Source organism: Triturus cristatus, chromosome 6 (assembly GCF_964204655.1).
Source record: "Triturus cristatus chromosome 6, aTriCri1.1, whole genome shotgun sequence".
Classification (NCBI taxonomy): Eukaryota; Metazoa; Chordata; class Amphibia; order Caudata; family Salamandridae; genus Triturus; species Triturus cristatus.
The window spans coordinates 128,348,902-128,375,562 of record NC_140589.1 but is presented as its reverse complement, the minus strand read 5'-3'; the positions used below and the strand labels follow the sequence as shown (position 1 = coordinate 128,375,562).

Genomic DNA, 26,661 nt, shown 5'->3' with positions numbered 1-26,661 from the left:
AGGATTCCAGCTTCTTTCTGCAATCTTTACCTACGAAGATACGTGCACCAGCATGAGGTTGCCATATTATGTATATATGTCACCAATGTAGGAGGCCACTCAGTGGCATTGCTCTCTACAAGCATATTCAGTCCTAAGTAGACGCTATATGTTGGTATCTACCAAGGACACATACAGCAAAGAACGATACAAAACATCTTTTAATAACAGATTATTTGCATCTGGCCACCATTTTTAGCATTTGTCGATTGATCACACATACGCGCACACATATGAACCATTTGACCATCTACTCCCACAATGCCAAGCTTGAGGACAGAAATCATTCAGCAGTTTGCAAACTTGCTAAACACCAAATGTTAGCGGCTTCACAAAATGGTATGTAGGCACATATCACAGACAAATTCGCTATTTTTACTTTTCAAATTTACCGCACATTCCCCTCAGTACATCTGTGCCTATGGTGTAGAGAGTATTATCTTAACATATAATGTTACATTTTGCTTTTCTTACCAGACTCACACATGTCCATTGTTGGTGACGCTTTAATATTTCCATATGATTTCAAACAGAGTGCCTGTAATTCTAACTAAAATAAAATGTATGTTTGTAAAAAAGTATTTTTAGAATACTGCATAAAGCTTTATAATTGTTGTGGAAGAAGATATCTCTCCTGTCTTTAAACCATTTAGCTGGTCGTTGAATTTTACATTTTTTAAATTAAATTTGACAGGGCTAGTCTATTTTGAACATTTTAGTGAGCATGTTGTAATGAATGAAATACCCTTTTTTATTGACAAGATAAAGGCAATCAAATAACGCATTAGAAATACCCTATAGTTGTAACCATCCTCATATTTATGAAAATAAAATGAGTTCATACTTATGCAGATACTGCAGAGTCACTAATTAAACCCATGCCCACCGGAAGTGATGAAATGGATGGCACCAATTACTATGGAGCCACTGCTCTCAATTTTTAAATCCTCTCTCGCTCTAGGCAAAGTACCTATAAAACGCCATTGTAATCCGTTTATTAAAACAAAATGGCGACGGCCGTTCTATACTGAAGAACTATAGCCCAATTTCTTGAGTGCCTTACAGTGCTATTAGAAAGGTGCGTTGCCCAAGAGATCAGCAGATTCCTGCATAATTCAAACCACCTGGTATCAAAATGTGTTGTCTTTTTATGGACTGCCAGGAAGTTAGTCTTACTTTTCTTCTGAAGCACTTAAAACCATTACGGCAGCCATAATTGGCTCCCATTTAGATACACCAATGGCACCTACCTCCGACTTCCTAAAAGCCATCTCTCTAGATTACAGTCAGTACAAAATGCAGCAGCCAGACTGATTTTCAAATCAGCTTTGAGGACTCTCACCACTCTTTTTGGTACTTAGGTACGTATGTGCATTACGGTCCCCGAACCCTCTAAAGCAAATCTTCCAGATACAGAGGTACGGAGGTCGGAGTTTCTCAACATTGGCTCCGATGGAGTAGAACTCGCTTCCAGCACATCTACACTCAGAACATGAACTAAAAACATAAAGCCTGACTTTTTAAACAAACTTTCTCCTGCTGAGCTGATTACTCTCCACACCACGGATGTATATGTTATTGTGTCTCTTCTCTTGGGAGGACTTTTTTTTGTTTGCATTTTTATATAACGCCAACTTGACCCGAAGGTATTGGATCGCTTTACATGAGCACCAGTTACATTACACAAGGACATATTAATTTTTGGTAGGCGTGGGAAGATTGAGTGATTTGCCCAAATTTACTGGCTGTTGAGCTGACGCCGAGACTCGAACCTGCTTCCCCAGCTCCATAGTCAGCGATTGTGGCAGTTACGCCACATCCGCTATTTTATTTTATTTTCACCTACTCACATCTGTCTGAGCAAGCGCTGTGAAACCATTGGTGAATGTGGATAGCACAACACAATAGACCACACCACCATACAACATGTTGTTTTTTTTGGAGCACTGGAAATCCTTGCACAGTTCCTGGTGCCAATTGGCTGTGGCATGGGCTGTTGAAAGACAGGCTAATCAACTGTTTTCACAAAATTAACTGTGTGCATCAAACTGGTCTTGTCTTTCATCACAGCTGCAAACCACATGTAGTCTGTTGGTGGATGATAGCAAGTTGCTAGTGGTGCTGTATGGTGAACTCTGTGTGTATGGATGTGCAACAGAATACCCTGCAGTCCCTCAAGGAAGAGATTCATTTGGCCGGCCTGGCATGGTAATAAGTCTTGTTGGACTGCCACTATATGTACCCTATTCCATTTCCCAGATTCACCTCAGTGAAGAGCACTGGCCTTCCCAGAGCTGTGCTGCTAAGATGCCTAGCCTGGCAGTGCAGCCTAGCTCTTTACAGAATGACTGTTTGCTTTATGCCCCCTGATTGGGCACGAGGAGGGTACATGCTGTACCTGTCAAACTCCCTTCTATTTTCTTATCAACAAATTCACTGTAACCAACTCCTTTGCCTCCCTGAGAAGCTTACAATGGAAACATGTAATAAAAAGCACCAAGGGATACCTGAGCAGGAATGGAGAGGTGAATGCGACCCCTAAAGAAAATGTTATTTCTGAGGTACTGTAGATATCATTAAGAGAAACATTTTTTAATTTTAAAAAAAATATGTTGTCTTGCTTTTCTGTCTTCCTTTGAAAAGACTCCTGGAAAATTATCAATAAACTTTAGAGTTCTATTGTTCTAGGCTCTAACAATCTGTGAAATGAAACTGCTGTTTTATTTTGTCAAAATACAGACATAAATGTGTTTGAAATGTTACACACTTAACATGGCTGACCGTTCTCCCTTTGACAGGATTGTTATGCGTATTGCCATTCAATGAACTCCAATTTCTACTGCTGAGATAAGTCAATCAATCAATCAGGTTCTTGTAGACCGTGACAATTCACCTGTTAGGGTCTAAAGGCACTATGGGGAGGAGGGTGGATCTGCGGTTCAGTCAAAGAGCCAGGTCTTGAGGTCCTTCCTGAATTGAGGCAGCTATGGTGATTGCCTGAGATATAGAGGCAGGGAGTTCAGGGTCTTCGCAGCAAGGTAGGAGAATAATTTTCCTCAGGCCGAGGTCTTGCGGATCCATGGGATGGTGGCCATGTCCAATTGGGCGGAGTGGAGATGTCTAGTGGGTGTGTAGAAGGAGAGGCGGACGTTGAGGAATGCAGGTCCTGCATTGTGGAAGGCTTTGTAGGCATCTGTGAGGAGCTTGACGGTGATTCTTTCGTTGATCAGGAGCCAGTGGAGGTCTCTCAGATAAGCCTTGATGTAACTGTGGCAGGTGATGTTCAGGATCAGAAAGGTGGAGGCATTCTGGATGTTTTGCAGTTTCTTTAGGAGTTTATGAGTGGTGCCGGCATAGAGTGCATTACCATAGTCGGGTCTACTGCTGTTGAGTGCATGGGTGATCGTTTCCATGGACTCAAGGGGGATCCACTTGAAAATCTTCTAAAGCAGGCAGAGCATGTGGAAGCAGGAGGACGAGATGGTGTTGATTTGGCGATTCATTGAATGCGAGAGCCCAGGATGATGCCAAGGTTTCGTGCGTTGTCCTTGTGTGTGAGAGAGATCCATGCGCTGCGGGTCACCAGGAGTCATCCAAGGTTGGGGGGGTGGAGCCCAGGATTAGGACGTTGGTCTTGTCTGAGTTGAGTTTGAGGCAGCTGTCCTTCATCCAGGTGGTAAGTAATATACAAACCTCAGGCTCTCCCGTTGATAGGGACTTGCTATTACTACTTTCATACCTGCAGCAATTAGCCATTCCCTGGGGTGAGGAAGAGGTCACTGCTTTAAATTGAGCACTTGCTACTCTCATGTTGTACTTGGTGAATCTTTTTAAATAAACAGTGAGTGGTCGGTTCTAGATCAATGTTGAGGCTAATCTATTTCCCCAAGAACATTAAGATGGTTTTAATTGTTTTCATGGTGTGTCACCATGTCAATTCTGGATGATCTATCCTTGATGTCAGATGGTGGCAGTACAGGAAACATCACTTCTTAAATCCATCGACAGCCTTCAACACCATCAGCCATGCAGTCTTACATTATCGTTTGGCCGGATATGGCGGGCAATCACAGGCGGTAAGACTTAGGACTTACACCTCAAAGTGGAGTCTGTCTTTGACAGCCACTGGGAAGGAACTATTACAGATTCTGTTCAGCTTATATCTTCACCCCGGATGTCGCCTCTAAAGCCTTGGACTGTTCTGTTCTTTAACTGTGCTGAGGATTTCCAGTTAAAAGTTAAACTCATTCCCTCTGCTCTAGAAACAAAAAGAGCTTTTGGAACACAACTTTTTGTAGGTGACATCCATCAATCATTTGAAATTAAATCTCAGTAAAGTGCAGATGCAGCTTTGTAGGCCCACTTCATACCGTCTGCAAAGAAACTCATGCCACTTGTTAAACTCCTGTCCCATTCTGTTCTGAAGGTTGACAACCTGGAAGTTAAGAGGGACTATGATCTGTCCATCAAAAGTAAGTAGATTATTTTATCACTTATTTTTATTTAAGTTCCTAGGTTTTCCATAAAAGGTTAGGCTTTTTTAGCAATTGCAATATCTCTCCTTACAGGCAGTGTGCATCTATGAGTGTGTAACTAGTTTTTAACTTTTGGCTAAATTGAAAAGCCTCAAAATGCAGCTAAGCCTGTGGCGGCTGGCGATCTTTGAAAGTTAGAGTAAGTAAACCAGTCGCAAATTTCTGTGAGTAGGCGAAGTGAGCCTCACACCTTCTAGGATGGTTTGGGACAAGTTTGTCCCGTCAAGAACATGTTGGAACAAATCGGGCCAAATATTGCATTTTAGACCACATTTGTTACATAAACTTGCTTAAAAGCCAGGCAGCACTTATGAAAAACTTAGGGCGCTAACATGGTGGGCCAATGAAGCCCAATACCTTTTCAAACTTTGCCATGGTTTCCCCTCCCCCATATGTTAAGAATTACCTCTAGTGTGCCATTGATAGCATATTGTCAAGGGTGCCACACATATTCCATGGATGCCCCTGATGGCAAAAATTATGGGCTATACGCAGGTACCAGAATTTTACCATCAATGCTGCCTTATGACAAGACCAATTCATCACATTTTCATCCATAGTGTCAGTAGAAGCATTTTCACCTCATTTTGCTTCTCAGCCCCTCCCACAATATGTCATTGTTCTCCTTTTTGAGGCAAAAATGTAATTATGACATGGGGGTCTCAAATATCAATAATTGTCTACTGTATGCCAGGACTTGTATTTTGCTATGCGTGCCACCGTATGCCAAGAATAACCACCAGCGTGCTGGGTTCTGCATTTTGCTGCATGTACCCTCCTTTATGCTAAGAGTTACCTCTTCTATAGCATTGTCACAATGTTGCCATGGGTGCCCCCATAAGCCAAAAATAACCCTAAGTATACTGTAGCCAGTAGTAGACACAAAAGCCTAACACACACTCACACATGCACTCTCTCCCACTCTTTCTAACTCACATTTCCAACTCCCCTTTCCTCATTCATTCTCACTCATTTTCACTAACTGTCACTCATTCTACCTCACTCACACTCCCTCATTCACACTCTCCCACTCACAGATTCTCACTCAATCTCAAAGTCACTCAGATGCTCAGTCTCATTCACTCACAAACACACTCACATACACTGACTCGCAATCACACATAAAAATAGCAGCAGCTTTTTTTTCCTAATGACTCCTCCATGGTAGCTATAGGACAGAATCCAGTGCTGGATATAGGAGACAGCAAGATATAATTATTGTGTAAGCAATGAGAAACCAGGCAGACCACCGGCCTAAATTAATTAGAGCAATTCTGCCAGTTTTTGTTAGAATGGATGTGTAGCCCTATCAGAAGCTGTGACAGTAATTGCTATCCCAAACCCTCTGCTCTTTCTGCCCTCTTCCTGGGCACAGATTTACACTGATGTGCACCTTGTCATCCCCATTTTAGAAACTATCATGTGCTGCCTGAGGCATGCACAGTATGTCTGCTAAATAAAATTGATTGTGCCTGTGTGAGAGCACCATAGTTGAATTGCACCACTCAGACATGCACAATCCAGACATCCACGTACACAGTACTGTGTTTTTACACAACACTCTGTAGAAATATCTAGCCTCATCCAGCCTCCCATCCTCCTTCTGTCATCAAGAGGCTGGAGACAGCTGACTTGTGCACTGTCAGTGTTCATGAGGAGATAAAATTATTGTTTTCATGGATAATGCTAAATTAAATAAACAGCAAGGCATAGGCTAAGGGACTCAAAGAGGGCAGAAAACTGCACAAACGCCCTTGTTGATGATTCACCTTTGGCTGGGCGTGCCCTTTTAAACCTTTAAAATTAAGATTGAGAAGGGCATGCCTATACCAATTAATGTCATTTTAGCCCTTAAAACCTCCATTGGCTGCTAGTGCCTAAAAAGATGTCACCCGTACAGACCGCCGAGATCTATAAGTCAAGCTGTCCTTTGTGTTCCAAAATTCAGACAGTCCATGTGGGGTGGCTGTGCATTCTCAATTGGGACAGCAACACTGAGGGATGCCCTCCAGTTACCCATTAATAAATCAGAACAGTATGCTCATTTTAAATGTAAGTTATAAACCAATCCACTGCTCCAAGTCTATTTTTGGTCTCATTAACATCCTCAGCTCTACTGTTTCCAGTTGTGTGAATCTTAGCACAATGAGCCTGCTTTGCAGTGTAAGAGCATTTTACAAAAACAAATTAACATCACGTTACAACACAACACAACATGTTCTCATTTAAACTATGGCTCACCACACCCCTAGAAATCAGACAGGTGCCGAATTGGCTCCATTTTTTTAATTACAGAACAAGCACAAGGGTAGATAGAAAACAGGGTTGAGTTTGGCAAAATTAACTGGGTGCAACTAGAGCTGCCTGAGACAGTACGCCTTATTACAGAAAATGTGGCCGCAAATTCATGCTTGTACTTTGCACAGCACATTAGTGCAGTTGAGAATTGGCATTTGGACTGGCTATTTGAAGCTTCCGGAAGCCTTTCACAGGAGGTAGTAACTCACTCTCACTTTGAACAAGGAGCTGGATTGCCTTGCAGGCAGATGCAGTGTGTTACTGTGCCATCTGTTAAGGGATTACTTGGGGTCCTTAGAACCCTTTCCAGGTCAGAGACCTCAGTAGGCACATAAAATGAGCACCATCTTATTTGTGGCACACAATGAGTGTGCTTCATCATGACCTGTTTGCCCCTGTGCCCTTGTGTTAGAAATTGGGTTGTTGGTTGGCTTGGGTGTGAGCCCAGGTAAAGCAACAACCACAATCCTAGTCAGTGTAAGACACAAGCAAACCGCTAAAATGAGCTCAAGCTCATGATAGCTTGGTGCAGAGCAGTTAGGCTTAACTTAAAGGCAATGTGTAAAGTATTTGTGCAACACTTCAAACAGTAAAACACCACACAAAAAGTCCCCACACTTGGTTAGAAACATAGAGCAAAATCTAATAGATAAAACAGGACCAAACTGGCAAAAATACATTCAGTAGAAACCGAATTATGAATTTTTAAAGAATAGACTGTAAAATAGCACATAAAAGCATACAGCACCAACTGTGGATATCTGGTTGTGCTGGACTGGATCAAAGTCAAAAGTTCAGCCCAATCGCAATAGAGTACAGGTTGGATACAGTCTCAGATTAGTCCAGGTGAAAATGTACCTTCTCCAATTTTGGACCAAGAGTCCCGGTTGCATTGGAGGTGGTCGCAGGAAGCAAAGAGAGGGTTCCTGACAGTGGTCAGTGTGATACAAGGAGCACGCTGGGTGTCGCGGAATGGGGGGCTGGAGCTTTGCATTTGCGGTCCCCCATTGCTTTCTGTACAAAGAGACTGGCTGGTGGCATGTTGTGCTGATTTTCACTGCGCGCGGCGCAGTTTAAAGGCGAACACACCCATTCGCGGTCACAAAGAGTCCAAAAGCTTGATTTCAAGGGCTCGGGAGCCACATCAATGGTCCCGAACCTGAGAGGCACCACTTGGGGGTCAGGAACGTGATGAAGACGGGTCCAGGTGCTGTTGGGGAGACTTTTATGCCCTGAAGCTCAGATCAGGAGGCCAGTAGACTAGCCCTTTGAGTCACTTTGGGGGCCTGGGTTCAAGATGGAGTTGCAGGTCCATTTGTTCTTCCCTAGGCAAGAGTTCCTTTGGAGCAGCAGCCCAGCAGAGTGTCAATCCATGTGGCAGCACAGCATCCCGTCTTCCAGCGGAGTATCCACAGGTCCAGGTGTCTGAGGTCCTTCATTTATACACGGTCATGTTTTGAAGCGGGGAGAAGCATCTAGAGGCATGCCTTTGACGTGCACAGAATCTCTGCCTTCCCTGTCCTGGCACCAGACTAACTGCAGGGGTTATCAACCCTTGTGTGGGGACAGGACACACCCTAATCAAGTGGGGTTATGCCCTCCCTCCCATCCTGCCATTGATGGCCCATTCAATCACACCTAAGCGCCCAATATATTTGGCTGCATAGGAGGAATGCACAAAGCCCAACTGCCAACTACACCCAGTCATGTGACCAGAGACAGGCTGCAGGCACCAAATCGCTAAGGAAAGAAAATGCCAACTTTCTAAAAGTGCTACTCCAAAAAAGTGAAACTGGTCCTAGGATGCATGTTTCCAGTCCAGGGAGGACCTGGCCTGGCAGTTCAGGCTGGACTGTTCCCATTGGCCACAGGGTCAAGACTGATTTGCATATGGCTGGGTCCAAACTGGAATGGCATGGTGAGCAAAAAACGAGGGATTTAGGTCCATATCTCTGTACTGGGGTGAATGTATGACATTGTTCTACATTCTGTCCATCAATTGTTCTTTTTGCATTTGTCACCCTGAGTGGGACGGGTATGCCCAGACTTGGGTCCCCTGCTCTCCATGCCACTGGATTCAAACTCTCCTGACTGATGAGGGCTGAAAGTCCAAAACCGGTCCTAGGATGCTTGTTTCCAGTCCAGGGAGGACCTTGCCTGGTAGTTCTGGCTGAACTTTTCCCATTGGGCGCAGTGTCAAGACTAATTTGCATATGGCTGGGTCCAAACTGTAATGGCATGGTGAGCAAAAAAACGATGGATTTAGTCCCAGATGTCTGTACTGAGGTCAATGTATGACATTGTTCTGCATTCTGTCCATTAATTGCTCTTTTTGCAACTTTCTAAAAGTGGCATTTTCACAATTATAAATTTAAAATACGACTTCACCATAATTTAGGATTGTAGATTAGGATTCCAGAGATACCAAACATGAGCCAGCTATCTCTTACCATTTGGAAATTACACTTATAAAATGTAATAAGGCGATTCCAATGTTATCCTATAGGAGAGAGAATCCTTGCAGTAGTAAAAAAAATGAATGTAAGAGTGTTTCACTATAAGTACATTTTTTTAAATACACTGCACCCTGCCACATTTTAAGGAGAGAGCACAAGCACTTTAGTACTGGTTATTAGTGGTAAAGTGCACAGAGCCCTAAAGCCAACAAAAAATAATTCAGCAAAATGTGGAGGGCAAAAGTAAATAATTTGGGAATGACCCTGCAGAAACGGCCAGGTCCAACCCCATGTCTATAATTTGGCATGGGCAAAACATGTTCTCTTATTTTCATGGCTCCCCAGATAACAGAAGTGGCCACATAAACCTCTGCAGCCCTTTTGTAATACCATAGTGCCCTGGGGGCACTAAAAATGGACTCGAAGGTCTGATGTGCCACCCCCTCCCGCCAGGCAGGCACTGTGTAGAATGCAGTCAAAATAAACTAATCACATTGCATTGGAAGATTTCCTGTAGCCATGGAGACGTTAAGAGACTTGTTATATATTTAGGGACGTATACATCAAGGGTTTTTCATTGCCCCTGCATCATGCAAGGGGGGGCAGGGTGACGCAAAGCCTATAATGAGATTTGCCAAGCAAGGCCATCTTGCGTGGTCTTGCTTGGTTTGCTAAATTTGGAGTAATGCAAGGCAGCACAAGTCGCTGCCTTGCTTTACTCTACCCTAGGAAGGCCATCCATGGGTGGAGCGTGGGCATTTACATGCATTCTCCCATGGATTCTGAAGCATTCCAAGATTTACCAATATTGGGACGCCTTCTCAGTGGAGGCATAAAAAGGAAAAACATCTTTATTTCTCTTAGTTTTTTCCTGTTTCTACCTGTGCTGCATTGTGCAGCACAGGTAGAAAGAGGAAAAGCCTTAGAGGCTTGATTTTGTGCAGCAAGGTGTCTCTTCCTGCACAAAAACAATCCTACCTGTAAAGCAGGCACCCAGGCACCATGTTGCAAAGGTGCCTACTTTGGAGCTAGACAGCAGTTTGTGTGCCAGTGCAGGCATATAGTAGGAATGCGCCATACCTTGATAGATATGGTACATTCCTCCCAGCTCCTTTTTACGCAGTGCAGCAAGGTGTCCTTCTGCGTTGCGTAAAATAATGTAAAATAATGTGAAATAATGTGAAATAATTATAAATATGGCCCTTAGTCTCATAAGTAACATATATATATATTCACACACATACAAATGTGTGTGTGTGTGTATATATGTATATATACATATATATATATATACATATATATATATATATTATTTTTTTGTGCAGTTTATTGCATTATGTAGCTGCTGCATACAACCTCTTCTCATTTGTCTAAACGGTAAGGGCTGGTGTGGAAGTCAGGCTCCATGCACAGAGATCCATCCGGGCTTCTCTCTGCTACCTGTCCATTAAATATCACCCACACAAATCAATAAATCGCACTCTGTTCCTGCTGATTGCAGTATAATTGTTATGGTATCTTATTCTTAGTGCTGCCAGCAGAAAAGTAAAACACCTAAATGAAAGAATGCTATGATGTTGCAGGCTCTCTACTCTGATCAATTTAAGGGGCTTAATTTGATTTAGAATTGTGCAAATTGGCCATTAATTCACTGCAGGGCTTTGACTAGGAACAGCTCAGCACATCTCTCCTGAGCAGCATGTGTGATGGGTTTTCGCTCAGAGACTCTGCTGCCGATTCTAGTTTGAGGTTATCCCTCAAATAAAGAGTCACGCACTAAGTCTTATTCTATATTTTGTAGTTGGGGTTCAACATGATTCTTTGCAAGAAATATAAAATATGGTGGAAAAATCATAAACAGAATCTATTCTGCACTGCTTGCTTGTACAAGGTACTCATTGGTGTTACAGAGAACCTGGTGAGGACCCTTCTATGATATTGAATAAATGACTGGTTTCAAGGGCCAATATCTCACAATGCGGCAATTTCCTAAATTGAATTAGGCGATACCCATGCAAAGCTGGAATATCACATTCATCCCGGCAAATGTTCCCGCCACAGGACATGTAGCAGGTGGACTACTTGGCACCACCACCACCACCATGGATGTGGCATCTGGTAGGAGAAAGGAAGGGTTCCAGTGATGCTCTGGGCCCCCCTTCAGAGGAGTTTCCGCTGCAGGTGGGTGCTTGGATTTGTATCCTCCTAAATAGGCTCAGCACACTGACAAACCTGAGCTATGGCTGCACAGTGTTGCACTGCACCAGAGAAAGAGGCATCCACCCTGTGTGCTGGACCCTACATTCACCTTCATGAATACCCGCAGCAGCAAGAACAAAGGGTCTCTGTAGTTGGGGATTTGGCAGACACGATAGATATATAATATACTGCGGTGCATTGAAATGTGCCAGGCACAGGGAGAAGGTCTGTCACAGAATCCCGCTGTGTACAAGATAGGTAGTTCATACCGAGGTCTTCATATATGTACAATCTGAGTGGTAAACCAACATAACGGCCTTTTTAAACAACAGGAAATTAACACAGGACCCCTCTGAATTGAACAACTTTGATTATGAGTGCCGCCATAAGTAATAATCCCTGTGCAAGCAGAAGTTCATACAGAGGTCACAATTAAAAGAGGGTTAGAGTTTATCACACCTGGTTTTTACTGGGTGTGAGCAGGGCCGCATCCACTAATTACATTCCAGCAGGTCCAACCAGCAGGAGTTTAATGGGTGTAAATGCCCAGTAAATACCGAAACAAGCAGATTATGGAGTGTAGAGCTCCATAATTTGCTTAATATTCTAAGTTTAAAGCGTGGAAGCTGGTAATGCTCTGATTACTTACCAGTAATCTTCATTACTCTGATTCTTCCTTCATCGTCCCAGTACTTACTTGATTGGTGAATGTGCCTTATCACTAATGCTGCTCCCCTCTTCCTAAAGCTGTCTTTAGTTTCTATCTCAAGGATAGGGATCCACCCATAAAACCCCCTCCCTCCTTCTAGAAACTTCCAATTCTTTACCAAGCTCCTAGCAGAGGCTGATTGAGAAATCAGAGAGAGTGGGAAGGTGGTAAGTACTGAGACGAGGAAGGAAGAATAGGAGTAATGAAGATTACTTGTGAGTAATGGGAGCATTAACGCCTTTTCTTCTTCCTGCCGAAGCTAACACCCCCCTTCATCTGCAAAGGAACATACCAAGAAAAAACTGGATAGAGCTTGAAGAATTTCACTCAATCCATACTCCTGTAGTAATTACCGTATACATTTGGGTGCAACCAATGAAATTTACATTTAGCCAAAAAACAAGTTTTGACCCAAAAATGTTAAACCAAATTGCTGGGTAGCAAGCTACCTCAAGCAAAAATAACACAAAAGCTGATATCCAAGTTGCAACCCTATAAATCCTTCTAATGAAAGCCCTTGTCCCCACAGCCAAGAAAGACGGCGTTCCTCTGGAGGAAGGAGCCTTATTGTTTCTGAGATACCCTTATCACAATCCTGAAGTCTAAACTCCTCTAAAACAAACATGCTGCCAGCAGAGAAATAAATGGAATGTTCCTACCTTGGATGAAGAATTCAGTCGAAAGGCCCCTGTAACCCCTAGAAACGGAACTGTAGACTCCCAACCACCTTCAAGAAGCAACAAGGGTTACCAGGTTTTTAGAACACTGTTTAGCCCAAAGTCAACCAAAAAGTAGCCCAAATATAGCCCATTTGTGCTGTTCTCAGGAACTACTGGCGTGGGCTTTTTTATGCAGGCAGTCCCTAAAGATGTGTAGCGGGACCATCTCACAGAGATGGTGTGCACTGAATTTCTGACCCTGCTAACTGCTTCTTTTGTCTCAAGTGAGTCCTCACAGCAGCCGTCAATTTTCCCATGTGATGATGTGCTGCTCCTCTCTGTGTTTGTTTCTTTCAATTCTAGGACATGTAGTCTTGTGTAGTCCATTATAATATAGAACTACAAGTCCTAGAATTCAACTAAAAAATGGAAAATGGAACACATGGAACTGGGTAGCGAGGCAGCTATGTTGTAGAGCGGGCCAGATAATGGAGCACCACGCAGTAGCATACAAAGGATGCCAGAGGCCACGGTGCAAGCAAGGGAATTGACCCCTTTGACTGTTGGGGTATTATCAGGAATCAATGAGCCATTCTCGGCTTTGGGTACTGGTGCCACTGCACCTGCTGCACCAACAGTACTACCCCAAGCCCTCTTGGAGTACTCCCTTTCTTGTCAGCACTGGCTTAGTCACAGTCAGGTGGGCAAAAGGTCATCACTGATTCCTGTAAACTGTACTTCGCTTACATTTGGTGCGTTTGGAGGAACCGGTTATGCCACATTTTGACTTCTTGAGAAATGCCTGCCTCGCAACATTTTCAGGTAGCTTGGAGGGAGACTCCAAGGGGCATATCAGCAACAACCGGCGATAATTATCTCTAAGCGCACTAAGCGCTAGGATAATTATCGCCGGTTGCGTGGATTTTTATCGCTGAGATAGCGTGCTATTAGCAACGCTTATCTCAAAAGCAATAAAAATCCTCACGCTAACTGCCTAACGTGAGATTATCGCTGGAAACCCAGCGATAATCTCACGCAATGTGGCGTTAGCTTGATGATAGGGACTCACAAACTTAGCCATGATATCCACCTTCCATAGGATATCATGGCTAAGTCAGTCTTGAAGCAGGCATAAGGAAAGTAGCAATAAAAGGGGTTATCGCTACTTTTCTTGCCGCTATGCTTCATAGCGTGGGGCTCGATGATAGGAGAAATGTCGCTTAGCGACATTTCTCCAGTCATGTAAGGGCAGGAACGCCCACTTTGCATCTCATTAGAGATGCAAAGCTGGGCGTTAGGAATTCCTACGCTAACGCAAGTTTTCACGCGTTAGCGTGAGCTTGCTAATTAGGCGATAGAATTATCGCCACTTTTCGGCAGAAAACGACCGCAAAAGCGATGATAATTCTATCACCTCGCCTTGCTGATATGCCCCTAAATTTTTAACCTCACTAAGGCATTTTACTTTTTGTGTATTTCAAGCAAATTGGACAAACGCCATTGGAAATGGCGAAATCTATTACATGGGTCCGGTCCGGTGGCACCTTTCTCCCATCTGTGTAACTCTCTAACAAACTGAATGATGCATAGCCCAATGAGCAAGTGACACTTCCATGCATGGCAAGTCATGGGTTCCAGCCCTCTGTACCAAAAGCTAAACATAATTATGTTCAGATTATTCATACAAGTGTCTGCAAATACAGATGAACAAGGGGGGGGCGGGTTAATTGAGAGGTGTCTGCGGAAACGGGTGGGGCAAACCTGCTGTTCTAAGAGCTCCAGTCATACTTCTTACAGGGCTGAGCCTGTCACTAACACACATTTCTAGCCCAATATGCTAACAATAGCACAAAGTCATTTTAAGATAGCATTTACTCGCGCAACCGAGAAAGATTTAGCCCAACTGTGCGCGAGCTAGCCCAATCTGGCGACACTTGTCAAAGGCACAGAAAAAGAAGAAGAAGCACCAGCAGAGGGAGGGGTTTTTATGGGTGGATCCCTATACTGGGGATAGAAACAAAAGACAGCCTCAGGAGGCGGTGAGCAGTATGAGTGAACGGGATTATTCACTCATAAAGTAAGGACTGCGGCGAGGAGGAGAGGCGGTAATGTGTGTTATTTACTGCACGCAATAGATTCTGAATTCTGGGGAGCTGGATTTTAACAAGTGCAATAAATATCTCCAACACTCCAAACCAATCACTGCTTGTAATGGGACAGAACACATCTCACATAATCTACATTTTTAAGTTTACAGGCACCTTCTCTTTGAAGATGCAGGCTCTCAGTTGCAGTAAAAAATGTCATTTGGTAACAGCCCGCCAAGACAGCTTTAAAAATACTATGCAGTTAAAAAAAGAAACTCAGTCAGTAATGCCCTCATAAATAGACATTGTTAATCTTTCCTTTGGTGCTGCATACCACCTGCAGGCAGCTTCAAGGAGCCCCACTTCTTTCTTAAATTGATAATGTAAGTTCGCATCACTCCTATTATAGTATTCACCAAATATATCCATGCAGACATAGCCTGCATCATATGAGTAGTGAATAGAATTTCAGGTAAACATTTGTAGATTCAGCTTCAAGGATTCCCAGTAAAGCTGAGACTGATGTCTATGCCAATGTATAGCTCTCCACTGCCTTTGTGGCTCGGCTCATGGTGTACAAACCACTCGCGTACATACAATGAACATGTTCAATTCATGAAGTATTTGGATCCCAGAAAAAACATGAAAACCCTTGTTTTATATTTAAGCCCTTTTACAGCAGATCTCAGCTCTCACATCTGTAGACACTTCTTGCAGGTGTGTTTCTTCTCAGTGAGCCAGATTCCACAATCATAAGTGAGTGTACATCTTGTAGGCTTATGCGTACATATTGTTGAGAAGCCACTAAAGGTAATCGAGAGAACCACCTGAACTACTTCGAAAGTCACAGAGTGGCAGCCGCCTACCTGCTTCCTGTGTCCCTGATTTAGTATCGAATCCAACTCAGAAAAGAGCCTAAAACATTCTTTTTCACCAAGTAATTACATTTCAGATTTCTAATCACACATCTCATGGCTTTGGGAATTCTGTTTCTGTGTTAGTTTAGTAATATGCATAATTTATAGCTGATTCTGATGCCTCATTTTGTAATATTTACCTTACAAATAAACAATATCTACCGACGTGGATCGCATATGGTCCCATCCCTTTTCACCAACAACTGTGTAAAATCTGGTAACTGGAATATGTTCTGCAGGGGCAAGACTCATCAGTGCTCCTGTGTGTTTGAAAACCCGTTCTCTGTGAATCTGTTTTTGAGATTCACAATGACGCGTTTGGCTGTGTCAAGGGAAACATAGGTGTGAAAAGTGCCTCATGAATCCAGCCATGGGCGTCCACTTTGAAGAGTCACTTGTAATGCCGCAGGCAATCACTGGTTCATAAATGTATCATCCATGTAAAGCGTGGATATTGGCACACATACATTTTTAGACAGTACTCCTTTCTTGAAGGGAAATAAATACTTTTAAATGTTTATTGATGATTACATAATAGTATTTAGGCCCCATTGCGCCTCCATATCTATCATGTACCCTCTGATAAGAAAGACCTAGGGCCACATGTATAAAGGCTTTTTGTGGTCGCCTTCCTGTTTGCGAAAGCAAAAAGTCTTTTTCCCATGTAAAAAGCCATATTTGTGATTCAGTAACCTATTACTATTCGCAAATTGGGATTACCATTTGGTATTAGGAAGGGGTGCGTTTAGGGCATCCCTTCCTAGTAATGAATCGACAGTGGTATGTGTGAATGTTTCGAAACTGAAATGTGGTTGCAAAACATTCGCATTTCACTCCCTACTTCAAGAAGGTGGTAACCAATTCGAAAATGGGAAGGGGTCCCAAAAGGACCCCTTTCCCTTTGTGAATGTTTGTACAAACATTTTTTTAGAGCAGGCAGTGGTCTCACGGACCACAATATAGTCTTAAAAAATGAAAAGAAAACTTTTCTTTTTTTTTTTTCTTCACATCCCATTTTCCAAAACGGGCTGCATTAAAAAAAAAAAGATAGTTTTATTGAAAAGCAATCACAGCTATGGTGGTCTGCTGACCACAGCTAACCACTATTCCTGTGATTTTAGTTATTCCCAATGGGTCACAAACTGAGACCTACCTCATTAATATTCATGAGGTAGGTTTATTTGCAACCCATTGGGAATCACAAAATGTGTCAAAGACACATTTGTACATTTGTGTTTCCTTTTAACAAATAGCGAATCACAAAAGTTTGCTATTTGGAATCACAAATGATTACCTTTGTACATGTAGCACCAAGTCTCGAAGGTGTGTCTCTGTGATATTTTGTGCTCTGAACTCTGTACGGTTTTAGAAAAAAATAACCAGAGATGCCATTTAACAGCAAATTTTTGAAACATTACCATTTGAAACTTCGGGAAGTCTAAGAAAACATTAAGGGGCTTATTTACTCTTGCGTCGCTGGTACGTCACGTTGTCCCATAATAAAAGTGATGCACCGGCACCACAAGGGGCTTGTAAATAAGCCCCTAACTTAGGAAAAAAGTGAGAAAAACATTTGAAGAAGAAGGCTTTTTGAAACTAAATATTTTACTGAAATATTATCCAGCAAAACATTTTTAACGAGAACGTCTGCAAGAAATGTCCTCATGCTAAAAGAGTTTTAGGAAAATACGTTTGCGCTGAGCAAACGTGAGTAAAGTTCACCATCAATTGAAATTTGGAACAATTAGGTAACTCACCAACTTGGCAGATAAGATTATATTTTGCACACTCCTACTTGCCAACTCCCAACACCACATAAAACTGGCATGTGCGTCTTCATTTCAAAAAGTATTAGATCAGTGTCACTACAAATCTTTTAAAAGTTTCCTTCCAGATTTTTATAATTTTAGTATCTCGTTGTTTGATGACACAAGTGGTGGCTGGGGTAGTCAGCGCACACAACTTAAACTGTACAAAAGTAGAGATATGTATGAGTCTGTTACGCATATGTCCATATATCATATGGTGCTCTAGAGGAGCGAGAGCCACCTGATCTTCCTCTATTGATTAGTTCAGGTGTCAATGACATGGTATCAACTGTTCTTTATTGGACCATCCAAATTATTTTCTGCCTTTTCTTGCCTGAGTGATGGGTGGGGGGTTCTAAAGGTGGTGGGTTCCGCAGTCAGCGTATTATATAAGTTATCATGAGCTTTTGTCAGAGGTGCCAAACCTCAATTGCAGTGCGAATAACAGAGGGCTCGATTCACAGAACTAACTTAAGACAAAATCCTAAACTTACTACCATTTACTCATTTTGATATTCACAGAAGGCACTTACTCATTTATTATTCACAGACGGCACTTACTCATTTGTGAGTAAGTGCCTTCTGTGAATACCAAAATGGTAGTAAGTTTAGGATTTTGTCTTAAGTTAGTTCTGTGAATCGGGCCCACAATGTGTGTAGACACAACTTATTAGTGCAATGATTCTTTATAAATTAATGTAGATAGATCTATGCGGATACACTGTGTGAATAATATGTGATGGCCGTCACTAATAAATGATGAGAAGTACAAATCGCCATGTCATAAATAATTTTCAGCTTGTCTTCTTGTCCATATTTTAATGGTATAACAAAGGTTTCATCAAAGTAGACTTACTAGGTGTTTGATAAATTTTTTAGGGGTAACCAGAAATCTATTAGTATGTCGAGATTATTTAGCATATCCTCACGACTTCTGTAATGAGACAACATCATAGTAGGATGTCTTACCTTGCTGACCCAAGAATTCATGTGTGGAGACTGGGTACAATCAGTAATATTGGCATAAAATCTAAAATGAAACAGAAGTTGACACAAATATTATGTGTGTCATGTGAGTAGAGTGTGGAGATGTGCGTGTAAAGCCTAAGAATTCCCATAAAATATGTGTGTCAAATGAGGCGATCCAGGTCTCTCGCAGGAGTTGAGAAATATGTGTCCCCACATGTAGAGTAAAATCAGTGATTCTATTAAAAACAGAGCCCTCATTATTGTCAATATTTAGAATAACTCATACGCATGAGGCGGAGGGTAATATGATGCCCATCTGCTCTCGTATCCGTGTGATTGCGATATATGTCTCATGTAAGTCTAATAGCAGAAGAGTATATTGCTGCCCAGAGTCAATATGAATGGTAATTCATATTTAGGGAGAGTCGGGTTCCGGGGAAAAGCTCTGCGCTCTTGCAAGATCGTAAGTGATAGTGTCAGTGTCTGGCAGTATCCACCCGCCTATTGTTAAATTTGATATAGCTTGCCCCAGTAACTTGCTTACCTTAGGAAGCTAACAGTCTCATTGAGTATCAGGTCCTTGTCGTGTAGCACCGGCGCCATAGTTAAAGTTCTGTTTATACCTATAGGAGACAGTAGACAGACATTCCTCTACCACAGGACCGGCGATTTATCCCCGAACCACGGTGGCCATTTTGTGTGTATAAAACTAAGTGTTACTGAATAAATAATCGATTTGAGGACATCCAAAGTGGAGAATTGTTAAGAGTAATAGTATACAAGTGTAATTAGCTATAAGAAGACTAGTCTGTGTATATGGGCCAGTGGTATGTTAAAGAATCACAGCAATAATATCCGAATACACTTTCACCTATATGCGATGTAACTGACGATCGAATCTGAACTGGTGTATAGAGAGAATAAAAGTGTATACGGTACGCTAGAGTATAGTAAATAGTCCATTCCGGGTGTGTCCCAGAAACTGGCTATAAAACAGCGGCAGCCAGAATTATGTCCGTGTTCTATCTTCGTTGTGTGACCACGGTGATCATATCAGACTACACGCTCACCAGTATTAAAGAACACTGGTGGTCAGGAAGATTAGCCACAGGTGCCAGTGTACACACTAGAGCAGGGTACCCAGACTGGCCACTGGGCTGCCATCCACAGTAAACACACACAGGAGCCTCTTGTAAATATGCATGCACAGAAAGAAACCCTCATCGAGCCAATCATTAGCAATGTACAACCTCAGCACGACCCTGCTCCAGGACCAGCAAACCAACCTCCTCCTACCGTGACACCATTAAGTTCAGAGGAGCTCAAATCATTGGGGCTAGTATTAGTAGGGCTGTTACATCACACAAACTTGGGTGCACTCACCAGTACTGGTGCTGTCTTGGGGCAGACTTGATCTCTTCTCTACTGGGCAGTGGCTCTTTTCAGCGGCTAGCAAGGCACCTTCACCGGAAACACCTTCTGCGTCACCCAGTCCCTCACTCTGCATTGACGTAAATGCGCCTCGCTTGCAAACTTAAAGGGAAAGTGTCTGGTTACCCTTTAACCATGCTACAATTTTAGCGTGACCTAAGAAGAAGACATTTTAAAAAGGGGAGCTTTTTTTTGCTCAATTATAGGGGTGGCCGGCCGGCACCGGTAAACTCTGCTGTGCGGTCACAGGAGGCAGAGTTTTTGCCGAACTTGGCACCCCAAGTGGAGTACAGAGTGGCAAAAACTGCAAGATCTGCCGGCGGAGAGGAGTTATCTGACCACCCTTATTATTTACCCAGTAACACTTAGTATTACACACTACAAAATGGCCACCGGGGTTCGTGGATAAATCGCCGGTCCTGTGGTAGAGGATAGTCTGTCTACTGTCTCCTACAGGTATGAAAAGAACTTTAAATATGGCATGGGTGCTGACACGCAAGAACGCAGAGCTTTTCCCCTGGACCCAACTCTCCTTAAATATTAATTGCCATTCATATTGCCTCTGCATAGCAATATACTCTTCTGCTACTAGACGTACGTGAGATCACATGGAGATGAGAGCGGGTGGGCATCACATTATCCTTGGCCCTATGTGTACGAGTTCTTCTCATTATTGACTATACTTAGGATTCTATTTTTATTACAATCACGGCTTTTACTCTACATGTGGGAACACATATTTCTCAACTCACTGCGAGAGACCTGGATCGCCTCATATGACACTCATATTTTATGGGAATTTTTAGGCTTTACACGCACATCTCCACACTCTACTCACATGACACACATAACATATAAGTGACAACTTCTGTTTCATTATAGATTTTATGCCAACATTACTGCTTGTACCCAGTCTTCACACATGACTTCTTGGGTCAACAAGGTAAGACATCCTACTATGATGCTGTCTCATTACAGAAGTCGTGAGCATATGCTAAATAGTCTTGATATACTAATAGAATTCTGTTACCACTCAGAATTTTATACCATTAAAATTATGGACAAGAAGACAAGCTGAAAATGATTTATGACACAATGAGTTGTACTTCTCATCATTTCTTAGTCATGGCCATCACATATAATTCACACAATGGTGAGATAGATGTATGTACACTAATTTATACATAATCATTGCACTAACAAGTTGCTTCCTCACACACTATGTTATTCGCACTGCACTTGGGGTTTTGCGCCTCTGACAAAAACTCATGATAACTTATATCATATACTGACTGCGGAACCCACCACCTTTAGAACCTTCGCCCATCACCGAGGCAGGAAAAGGCAGAAAATCACTTGGCTGGTCCAATAAAGAACAGTTGATACCACAACCTCGACACCTGAAAAAAGCATTTTTGGAGTGCTTGGAGAATTGTTTCTAATCTTGTTGCTTGAGTATGTTTTCACTGGTGGTTTTTAACATAATGCAGGTTCAAGTTTTCAATACAGATTTTAATAAAATAGGCACTGACTCACCCGTGTTGATGAATCCATGTTGTTTCCTGGCTATCGAGCTTGCAGCGGGGTGGGGTGCAGTGACTTGTAACAACATTTTAGCTCTATTATACCTCTAGAAATTTGCTATAATCCACCATTGTGTTGACAGAAGTAGGCATTCATAGATATGTCCTGAAACACCCTTCATCCTTTTCAGGTACATGGAACCAGCTCTCCTTGCACTGGGAATAGCTCTTAGAAGCAGAGATTCATGGGGGGGCTGAAGTCAGTCTCTCGGCAGTCCTCTTTCAGGATGATCAAGAACACTTTCACGCTGATGTTCTTTTCGTGTTCCCGCAGGGCACTGACTTCATGATGTTAAGCCTTTGAATCGAGGCATTACTTTGATTGGTGCTGAATCTGTAAGATTCAGCCGATAACTCTTGTTTGCAAAGCATGTAATTTGAAATTCAGCCAAATTAATTCTCCCAGACCAACCACATGTTCACAAGTAATCATCAAACTTTGATCCGCAATGTTGCATTTCTTTAAACAGTCTTTGTGGTCTGTAACCATGTCTTTACCTACATTGCAATTTTAAAATGTTTTACATTTTTATCATTCTTTCTTTTTTACAGGATGATTCCATCTACCAATAAAGCATTTGTGGTGAACAACCTGGTTTCTGGAACCGTGTACGACCTTTGCGTCTTGGCCATATGGGACGATACTGCAACAACACTGACTGCTACCAACATAGTAGGCTGTGCCCAGTTCTTCACCCTGGAGGACTATCCACAGTGTCAGTCCATGCACAGCCAGTTCCTTGGGGGAACAATGATTCTAGTTATCGGGGGCATCATCGTTGCTACTCTGTTGGTCTTCATTGTAATTCTAATGGTGAGATACAAAGTGTGCAACAGTTCCCATGGAAAAATGGCCAACGTCAGCAATGTCTATTCACAAACAAATGGTGGAAATCCTGTTTATAATGGAGCACCTCCACAAGTCAACCCCAAAGTGGTTGTGAGAAATGAACTAATGGAATTTAACTGTGGCTCTGCTCACAGCAGCGTCTCGTCATCATCGAGCTCCATGAACAGCCAGGAGGGGGAAGACTATAGCCTTCCTAGTGACCAAAGCACACTATCAAATAAATGGAGACCAGTTTCTAGATCAAAACATAACATTGATCGACTGATGGGTGCTTTCGCCTCACTGGAACTAAGGTGTCCGAAAAAGGAGGACACTTTGGAGCCGAGAACTTCGACGAAAGCCCAACACTCGGACAAAGAGCCTCTACTGGGCCAGCAGGACTCTAAATTCCGCAGCCTCCTCATGTTACCTCTGGAGGGTAAAACAAAACGAAGCCATTCATTTGACATGGGGGACTTTGGTGCTTCACAGTGTTGTACTTACCCAAGAAAGATTACGAACATTTGGACTAAACGGAGTCTCTCTGTCAATGGAATGCTATTGCAGTACGATGATACCGACCTAGCCGAGACTGTGCCGAGGGGCACATATGACAGTTCAGAATGGGTGATGGAAAGCACTGTGTAAACCTGTGCTCTCGTCAAAAACTTTACGGACTCCTAATCTACTGGAGGTCTTGAAAATATGGCTTTTGCTGGTAAAGAGTGGGTAAAAAAGGGAATAAAAGACATCTCTGCTCAATATGGGGCATCAGTAATGTCAGCAATGCTCAACCTTACAAAGATGAGTGTATGAACTCTCCAATCACACTTAGCTTCAATTCCAAAAGGTTACATCCCCCAGTGGTAAGTTGAACAGGGTGAAAAATCGATTACAGTGGATTTGTTAGCAAACGTTCAATAATTTGTCATGGAAATAAAGCATCAGATGGGTGAATGTCCCTTCCTGTCACTGTGAGCAGAGTCTGACAGAATACCAAGGGCACATGAAGGACTGCAATGGACTTAATCCACCAAGTGAAACATCATCAGTCCATCGGAATGATATTTTTGTTTGCATTTTCTATTTTTTTGTTTTACATCAGATTACTTTCGTCAAGCTACTATGTTCTAATGTACCATTCTATCTCAGCAATCACTGTAAAATCATCTAAAGTACAAAAGCCTGAACCAATTTTTTAGGCATTGAAGCCCCAACGCCATATTCTATCTTGGTTTCAGCATTTAAAAATGCAAAATACATTGGCGTGAGTCATTATCATTTTGTGTATAATTTTAACTGTTATCTATGCCAGGGATCCAATATAAAGCTTTATGTTTACAATATTAGATAGAGAGAAAAGAAGAGACAATTTTGGGATTGGTACTCTAGGAAAGCAAATGTGATTACTCGTATGATCCCTCTCAGAATAATTTATATTTCTTTAGGCTGAGATATTGATACAGTGTGTCAAATTCTAGGGAGAGTTTCTCATTTTATGTGAAACAGGCTTGTGTAGAATGGTGGAATCGCTACATTCTCTATGTTAGGAACCTTTGCTAAGCTACCAGAAATATGCGTGCAAACGCAGGTAAGGCTCACCGTGTCTAGAACATTTTTACAAAATTATAGGGACATTTTTATGCACATTTTGGCTTTGAACCTGAAATTTCTCAATATCGGCTTTATTTTTCAACTCAGTGTTAATGTTGGGGCCTTGGGATTTGGAACTTGTGCAAGAAGTGTTCAATTGTAGGTTGAAGTGGCTGAGGAGAGGGCCAGCTGGGACAAGACACCCTCCCATCTTGACCATCATTGCTGAACTAGCTGTGATAGCAAGTGTCTCAGTTATTGAAGCATCTTGCTTCTCTTTCAACACCTTTTCTGGCCATTGAGAGACTTTTTAATTGCACATTTTGTATGGAACTATGATGAAAGTATAAGTATGCCGCAGGATTCTATGTATATTTTTTTTAACTGAAGAAAAAGCCCAGAGATATATTGTGACCTGGCTGTGTATTTGATCTTGTATCGTCATGTTTCCTACTCTGAGTTTTAGAAAATGGCGTCCCTGTGATCAAAATCAACCCTTTCTTTTTTTTGCTACCAAATGTACAGTAAAAAAAAGTAAAAACACATTATTGTCCTATTTATTTAATAATGTCTGTTCGATTGTGATATTTGAATATGTTAATGAAATCCGCAAGACTGTTGAATGAGTGAATGCTATTTTTGTAAATTAGACCTGTTTTGCAAAGCTGCTGCTGGACGTTGATAAAGGTACATAATGCATCAAAGGCATACAAAAACATGTTGCCCATTATTTTATTCTTCATATGGAACATATTCAGGTTTGAATTCACAATTTTCGAAAGGCAGTGAAAGGACACTCATTCATACTCAAGTCCTTCCATGGTGTGCCAAGCCAATGAAACATGATGCTCACGAGGAGCTGACTCCATTCTTTTCAGAATATGCTATGGATACCACATTATGTTAAAAATCCCCTCCCTTTTGCCAGGGCTAGCATTTTGTCAGGGGTGACCCTAAAAAGCCATTGGGGCCCCCTTATGACAATAATTAGCTGCAATATGCCAGTGTCTGAATTTTGCAAATTATTGTCATCATATACCTTGAGTTACCGCTATGTCATATTTTCCCTACTATGGCATAGCCTGTATTTGTTATGGTTGCTGTCCCCCATTTGTCACAGTTTTCCTCCCTTTTACCAAGAAGTATCTTAAATGAGCTAACACCAGCATTTTTCCAAGGGTGCCCATTATGTCAAGAATTACCTCCAACATGCCAGTATAAATATCTTTCACAGGTGCCTATCTTACTAACCGATGCCTCCAGGATTCCAGTGGCAGCATTTTCTCATGGGTGCCTCTATTACCATCAGGATGACAGGGCCTGCCACTAAAAATTTCGCAAGGGTATTACAAGGGCTTTTTCCAATTTGGCACAACCACTGTTGAAGCTAGAGTTCCATTAAATGTAGAAGATAATAGAGAAAACACCTACGCCCAGCATGGATCTGAAGATGAACAAGAGTTACAGAGGCTTACGCCATCCTGAGATTTGATATGGAAATAAACAATTAAGTAAATGAGGGAAAGGATTCTCACAATCAGAGAGCATCAAGGAGGAAGAATACTCAATCAAAGGCGTCATCTTATCATGGAAGAAATCAAATAATGAATTGCAAAATTTTATAGAAATTTGGATAGGTGTTTGTGAGGAAGATGGGCTGGCTAGAGACTTTAGAATATCAAAAACTGCCTTTGCACAGTTTTTATACTCTTGATTATGTTAATAATAGAAGTTACCTTTCATGACAGTGAGTTTCTTTTCATAAACCTTAAGTGCAGCAGCATATAAATATGTGGCGCTGAATTCCAATCCATTTGCCAGATTCAATCCAAAGCTCTACAGTGATGCTACAGACAATAAGCTCTGCAATCTCCCAATGTGCTGATGATTCAAAGCAACAAGCCTTGGTGGGTTTCAACAGCTCTACTTTATTCCAGTAATCAAAGTAGCAACTACCCATGTGTGGTGAAAGAATAAAATGAAAGAGCATGTAGTGGCTCAGATGAGAAGATTTTACACCATTGCCTGGTGACCTTGGAGGGCAGCAATAGTAATAATGGAATGAGTCTGGTTAAGAAGGCTGAAGGGTATCCCGAAGGGATCTGTTTGCAGAAAATGAATAGGAATAGGGGCTGAACATTTGGTGAAAATAGGGTCCTGATTATGGTGCCTAGGTGAGTGGTGGGGAAGTCGACCAATTGAAGATTGACTGACTGCAGCGCAAGAGTACAGAAAGGAGGCAGTGGCATAGAGATGCAGATTACCAATCCTTATATTAAGATTCCCTGAGCCAAAGCCATTGAATACTATCACAATAAAGGTGCAAGAAGGTCACTGAGGAGAGTTCCAAAATGGGCAGGAGGGCCAGCACGCCCTACGGTGTCTTCTAGGAAGTAAGAAGGCAGTGTGGGAGGAGAGTGTTGCCTAGCAACCAGATGTTCCTTCTTCCTACTTCCATAACAGCCAGGTAAGTTTCTGCAGGACAAGATTCAAAATGAAGCACAGGGTCCTCGTTATCAATTTACTTCTACTAAGAGACTTGAAGCCTG

The 26,661-nt window shown here is 42.2% G+C and overlaps 1 protein-coding gene across 2 annotated transcripts in view; it reads left to right on the top strand.

Annotated features, from left to right (window-relative positions):
* Positions 1-24,636, top strand: part of LRFN2 (leucine rich repeat and fibronectin type III domain containing 2) — an 801,499-nt gene extending 776,863 nt beyond the window's left edge. For both annotated transcript variants that reach the window (XM_085610350.1, XM_085610351.1), the window contains one exon: positions 22,243-24,636. In XM_085610350.1, the coding sequence (XP_085466476.1) occupies positions 22,243-23,167 (925 nt within the window). In that variant the 3' untranslated portion in view covers positions 23,168-24,636. The remainder of the gene's footprint in view (positions 1-22,242) is intronic.
* The last annotated feature ends 2,025 nt before the right edge of the window (positions 24,637-26,661 follow it).